Source organism: Poecilia reticulata, linkage group LG2, assembly GCF_000633615.1.
Source record: "Poecilia reticulata strain Guanapo linkage group LG2, Guppy_female_1.0+MT, whole genome shotgun sequence".
In the NCBI taxonomy this organism is placed as follows: Eukaryota; Metazoa; Chordata; class Actinopteri; order Cyprinodontiformes; family Poeciliidae; genus Poecilia; species Poecilia reticulata.
In genome coordinates this window covers 5,482,337-5,488,933 of record NC_024332.1, presented here as the reverse complement: position 1 = coordinate 5,488,933, position 6,597 = coordinate 5,482,337, and the positions used below count along the sequence as shown (strand labels likewise).

Here is a 6,597-nt window from a genome sequence, read left to right as displayed (position 1 = left end):
GCCAGGATTTTCAAGAATAAAACATTTTATTATAGTTAAAAACTGAACACCAGATTAAAACAAGTGCAATAACCATTCAGTGTTCATTTTCATACTCCCAACATTTTTATGAATATGAACCTACATATTATTTTCCAACTTGATTTACTGTGATTGAATTCCCGCACACTTTATGTATTTTTATATTACTTTCTTTTATCAGTGTTTAGTCTAAACAGACTTTTCATTTGGTGTTGGTTCAACTTATTGTAACTTTTTTTTGAAAAACCAATTAATCATAGTAAAAGAAACCCTGACCTAATGGCTGCAATTGTTTTCTTCTTAAAAGTCTAAATAAAATGCAAAATTTTATATTTTTTAATTTTCCAATTATTAAGACCAAATAATGAAAGTGGGCCAAGCAGCAGGCCTTGGGGTACTCCAGAGATTTAATATCAGAAATGTATAGGAAACAGTGGATGATGGTGGATTAATCAAATTATCTTAAGTTGATTTTAACAAGTCTGCATTAATTGAGAGTTTTAACTTTTTCAGACAACTAAAACAGAAGTGGACTAAACACTTTACCGTTCTTCCTTCTTTTCGTCTTACATTCAACACAACACAGAATGATGATGATGATTATCAGAACTAAAACACCTAAAACAGATGAAAACACACACAAAATCATATAAAATAAGTATGATTTATACAAGTTTACTTCTACTGAGGTTCATTTGAGTGTATTTTATTGAAATTCACCTGCTCCACCACCAATATAAACCCAGATGCTAACTCCAAAGAGCTCCACTGGGAGGCCTAGAAAAGCTTAAATTAAAGAATCACAGTATACAATTAGAAACACACTTCATTTTAATATAACATATGGTTTATTATTGTGAATATAGATGCAGAAAAGGCTATTAGCTGAGCCACATTCTACATTTATAATGTAATAAGTGCTGTATATACTTACTAGAGCCAACACAGCTGTGACTAAAGGAGACACTTTTTTCAGAACTGGCCTGGTTGTAAACTTCACAGGAGAAATTCTTGTTTTTGCTTTCTGCAGAGCTTATTGTCAGAGACATTTCTGTTTCGTTGACGATGACTTCGCCATCCTGGAGCCACTTGAACTGAGCATTATCAGGCTGCTGCAGGAGAACGAGGTCAAAACGTGGTTAAAGATCATCAGGAGAACAAGTCAGGTTGAGGTTGGACAGGAAAAACAGAGGAAAACATTTCACAATAAAAGCAGCTTGAATTAAATGAGAAGAAATAACTTCAGAATGTCAGATTTCTGCATTCATGGGTTGTTTTTCAGTTTGGGAAAACATTAATTTGCATCGCAGATGATTCCTGAGATTTTAAGGCCTATAAAAAGTTTCTAAAGTTACACAAAAATACCCCAAAGTTGCTTTTAACAAAAAATAAATAAATAAATAAAATCTCACCTGAGGTGCAAGGCAGGTAATGATGACCTCTGAATCTTTACATGTTCCATTTATTTCAGGCTTTTTCACAGGTTCTAATGTAATTAGATAAAAAACATTTTAGAATGATGAAAAATTAAAATCCTGGCAAACAGTGAGCTTGTGACGTTCTGCTCACGTTGAAACCTCCAGAGTTCTTTATTAACTTCATTTCACAACAACAAGCAGGGAAATCAAATTAGCTTTGATGGATCAAATACAAGATGAACGGATGATTTAGGTTTAAATTATTTAAAAACAATAATAATAAAAAACTTGTGCTACCAGAGCTGTGATTTTCTTACCAATGCAGGTGTGAGTCAAAGAGTCACTTTTTGCAGAACTGACTTTGTTGCCAACTTCACAGGAAACAGGCAGGTTTTTAGTTTCTGCCACTTTTCTTTTCATGGAGGTTTCTGTTTCATTGCTGATCATATAGTCATTCAGGAACCATTTGTAATGTATGGTGTCATATTGTTTTGTACCATCAGGTTGCTGACAAAGAAGAATAATGAAAACATAAAAAAAAAGATTAGAAAATCACAAAGAATAACAATCAGGAAGATATGTTATTTGTATTTTAACTTATTATTTCATTTTTCTCGTCCTTTGCAAACATGAAATTGTAAAAAGTTCTCAAGATGTTACATTTCCTTAATTTTGGATAGTTATTTTGTATTAAGATCTGATTGCATTATTAAAGCTCTCTAAGGTTATGTAAAGAATTCCATATTGTTCTATCCTGTTTTTCTTTTTTAATAATAGACCAAAATAATCTCCTTACCGGATCATGACTGCAGGTAAAGACGACCTCTGAGGCCAGACAGGTAATATTTAACGTGGGCTTCTTCACGGGGTCTGAGTGGGTTCAAACATGACACATTAATGACATTGACATTGTACAAATAGTACAATGAGCACAACACAGAATGATAGCTTCAGGAATGACAGTTACATGAACCGATGAGAAGTTAAAGTTCTTCAATAACAAGACGATGAAAAAGAGCAAATAGAGGTTATTGTTGACTCAATGAGGAATATGTAACCAATTTGGTACCTACCCAGTATACATAGATTTGTGGTCTTTGTGGCCCGTTCTTTTCCATTGATATCAAAAACCTCACTGGTGTAACGTCCTGCTTGGTTCATCTTCAGATTTGTCAGTTTGAGGGATCCGTCATTATTAATATCATCAGGTTTACCTGCAATTACTTTTCCTGATCTTTTAAAAAATAGTATATTGCCATTAAATTTCCACTTCAGATTCTCAGTAGGTTGTGGTTTGTATCCCGAAGAAACATTGAAGTTTTCACCCACTGCAACAAGACGGTCACAACCTTTGGGATCAGAAAAACAGCAAAGTCAGTTTATCAGTTGACTTCAGTTTGTATCCTGGAGAAACTAAGACGCTTTAGCTTGTTGCAACAAAATGGCTGCAACCTTTAAACCAGAAAGAGCAACGAAAGTAAAAACAGGCTCAACCAAGTCCGAAAAACAAAACGCTGATATGATCCAACTCTCCTCCCCTTCACTGATACTAAAACATACATCCAAGCAGCTGACTGTTAAAACTGAATACAAGTAAATTATTTCTTTAACGTGATCTACTTTCAATAGAAACATCAATTCTGTGTTTTGTTCTACACCAAGATGTTATATTTCTGGTCTGCAGCAAAGTAAGAACTGCAATGTCCTGAGAAATGTTTTAAAAATCAAGTTCAAAGATCAGCGCAAACTTTATGCAATCCACTTTGATTCTTCTACATCTGCAACGTTTGATGTGGGCCTGGTGGAAATAAAATCCGCCTACGTTCAAAGTCAGAGCTTCTTCACGGGTAAAAAAAAACGTATTTACAGAAAGCATTTGAAGTTTTTCTGTTTTCCAAAGTGGATGAAATTGTAAAAAGTTCATGCTGAAGACGAAAAGCGATGTCAGATTCAACAAGAGACGGTCTTAATACTGAGGAAGATTCAAATGATCCGAGGTAAAAGTCTAGCCTTGTCGTAAGGGGGTGGACTCTTATGCACTGAGGTTGCTGCACAATTCTGGTTTCAAATTTGCATCCTATCTGATTGTATGCGTCTCAGTAAAATTTTGCAGAATATGAAAGACAGTAACGGCAGGAAAAAATGTGAAATTATTGCTCATGTTTTCATTTATTTCCCCCATAAAAACTCTGGATTGTTCTTTTTAAGAGAAAGATGAATCTGTTGCACTGCCGGGGATCAAATTTCACATAAAAGCTTAAATATACACATGAAACCATCAGAATTATGACAGTGTTGAAATAAATTGAGAAAAAAAATAATAACTCTTTTGATCTCGACACCTGGAGACCACATCAACTCACAGGAAACGTCTTATTCAGGTTTGTGAACTGACAGTGTTTAATTACGTAACCATTCAATTGTTCAAATGAAATAAAAAAAAAAATCTGAGTTTTTGTTTTTCATTTAAAATGTCACCAAGGCAATTCAACGATTATTTTGTTTTTTAAAAGTTACAGGTCATTTGGGTCTTGACAGGTTCACTGAGAAGAATTTGGCGTTTTAGAGACGCATCAGAGCAAAGATCTGCAGACAAAAACAGGAAGTTTGAGAAATAAAGGCACAATCACACATCATCTGATCCACTCCTTTAAATTCTCATTAAAAAGTCCAATATCTCACCTTGTGAGGCGACAACGGCGAAGCAGCAGAGCAGAAACACACAGACGCTCAGCAGCGAGGCCATCTTCTTCATCGTCCTCATCGCTTTGAGCAGAACTTTCCAACATTGAGGTTATTTCCTGTCTTGCCACGTACATGTGCTGCGGGGCTTGTTTCTTTTCTTTTTTTTTTTTTTTTACAGTGCACACTTCCTCTGGTGTCTTAAAGAGGAAAACATCAACAGCAAGCATCTTCTAGGAGGCATCAACATGAACTTTTTAGACCTTAAAATGAAGCAGAGCAAAGCAAGCGCTATCATGGCACAAAGGTTGACATGATAAGCTTTATTTTAATACTAGAAATGATTAAAGTTGCCAGAAATGTACAATAAAGTCTAAAAAAAAAAAGTAGCCTGGCGTGTTAAGAGGTTGGCTGCAGTGTCCCACCGTGGGGGGAGACTTTTCACACCCTTGCAAGCAACAGCTAGAGGTGATCTGCTTGTGGTTTCACAGCCTAAACCAGGCCAGCAGATGTGAAGCTTGTTTTTTCTACCTGCGTTGATCTATAAAATTTTTTTTTAAAAAACCCAGAAAATAAAAACTGAAAATACACGGCCTTGCGTAGCGTTCCTTTCGAAGTTCTCGCATTTTGACACATTGCCACCACAAACGTCGACGTATTTTTTCGAGATTTTAAGTCACAAACCAACACAAAGTGGGGCTGAGCTGAAGGAAAACGACGCAGGATTTTCAACCTTTTTGAGTTAAAATGTATTTATTGTGCTTGTAGTGCGACACAGGGTTTGAGCTGAAGAGCAACCAGTTGCTGTTGGAAGTCAACTAAGATGTTTTGAGAGGATAATAGGTAACAAAAAGCATGACAGATCAGCTAGTAGACAGTAAATGTTTGTTTCAAGATAAAATGTTTGATTTTTTTTGTTTTGCTTCTTCCTAATTTTCAGTTTCACATGAGTTCAACTGTTTTGATGAAGTAGGATTTTCCTTGTGGTTTCAGAGGTTTGTGTTTCCTGATTTCCCGTCGTCTTGGTTACACATTTAACTCATAAGACCTTTCATTTTCGCTTTGTTTTTTTTTTCTTTTCCAGCCTCATTATGCATCACGGACAATAACATCTCTGTTTAGCTTGATTAAGATATATTAGATTTATTAATTCCCTCACCAAGGGAAAATTAAGAACATTCTATTTCTGTTCTGTTCAATTTTAATGGTGCGATTTCACTTTTGAAGCTTGTGACTGTCATAAGGGTGAGAGAACCATGGTGAAGTTCTCACAGTAAATGACGTATAATGTTATAATTTAACATGAAGACACATTTCACAGAAAACCAAAAAGAGCAAAAAGTTGTCTTACCAACACAGTTCATATTGTTCTCCTCAGGGTGGCGCTGTTTTACCACTTCTGCATGCAGTTAAGACGTTCAAAATAGTAACCTGGATCCCTTCAGTTAGAAATTAAGTGTAGCACAAAGCAGAATTTTTTTTCTCTGAAGTGGCGACTGTGTGTGGCAGCAAGAAAAAAAAAATCCATCAAAGTCTTCTGTGAGAGACGTGTCGGTTCTGCATCACGTGAAGAACTCGGCTGGTGTGGCGAGAAGCTGTGAAAACATCCTGTCAGGCTCTGCGTTTAATTTCAGATGTATCTTAAATCAGACTGTGAACGGCTTGTGAAGTCAACGACCGACTGCAAGCTCTGGGTCGGCACTTTGCGTCGGTGTGTTGGCTAGTCGGTGCTGTGGAGCGCTACTTCATTTTCTTTCACTATAGTTTGCAAGTTTAATGTGAAACACTTAAAGCGACGACATGAACCCACTTTTATTTACAGGCCTTTGTTATTTAAAAACATCAGCTCCTCTTCATGTCTGTGAAACTACTGACATATTGTCTTTACAATAATATTAAAGCACAAAAAAGCGAAATATCTCCTTCCTGAGAGCATCTTAACATCAGATTACTAATAAAGGGAGTAAAAGTAGCTTTGCTTTACAAAGGACTTTAGATTATAAAATTTAACATTTACATATTTGCTGTGTCCCTTAAATGATTTCTTGAAAACTGTAAGCTGGGTATAAAGTAAATAGAGTGACTGGTGAAGGAAACCGGTTGCTTTGGATTTGATTTAGAAGCATGAATGGGGTGGAATACAACTGCATGCCACACTTTTCAGGTTTTTGTTTTCACATTTGAAAAAAAAAGAAGTTGTTTTTGTTCAACATTACAGTTAAACACTATTTTGAGTCAGCCCATCTGCTAAAATCCCATTAAAATATGTAGAGGTTTGTGGTTGTAATTTGCCAAAATATGGAAAAAGTTGAAGAAAACGTCCAAGACTTAAAATAAAAGCGTAAAGGAAAATCTCTGGGATAATCTGTAACAAAACTTGACTTTTTTTTATGTAGCGTTATGTCAACAGAAGTATTCGTTATGGATGTCGACATGTGGACAGTGTTCTTGTGCTGGCCACAGATGACCCATTTCA

General features: G+C 35.7%; 1 protein-coding gene across 2 annotated transcripts in view; it reads right to left on the bottom strand.

Annotated features, from left to right (window-relative positions):
• LOC103474923 (uncharacterized) overlaps positions 1–6,395 on the bottom strand; it is a 25,326-nt gene extending 18,931 nt beyond the window's left edge. The window contains exons 1-8 of one of the 2 annotated variants that reach the window (XM_008426214.2): positions 4,122–6,395; positions 2,513–2,788; positions 2,236–2,309; positions 1,757–1,946; positions 1,434–1,507; positions 956–1,133; positions 742–807; positions 568–639 (exon numbers count right to left, since the gene is read on the bottom strand). In XM_008426214.2, coding sequence (XP_008424436.1) covers positions 568–639; positions 742–807; positions 956–1,133; positions 1,434–1,507; positions 1,757–1,946; positions 2,236–2,309; positions 2,513–2,788; positions 4,122–4,203 — 1,012 coding nt within the window. In that variant the 5' untranslated portion in view covers positions 4,204–6,395. The remainder of the gene's footprint in view (positions 1–567; positions 640–741; positions 808–955; positions 1,134–1,433; positions 1,508–1,756; positions 1,947–2,235; positions 2,310–2,512; positions 2,789–4,121) is intronic. The other variant, XM_008426205.2, reaches the window with a different exon arrangement.
• Positions 6,396–6,597: the final 202 nt, after the last annotated feature.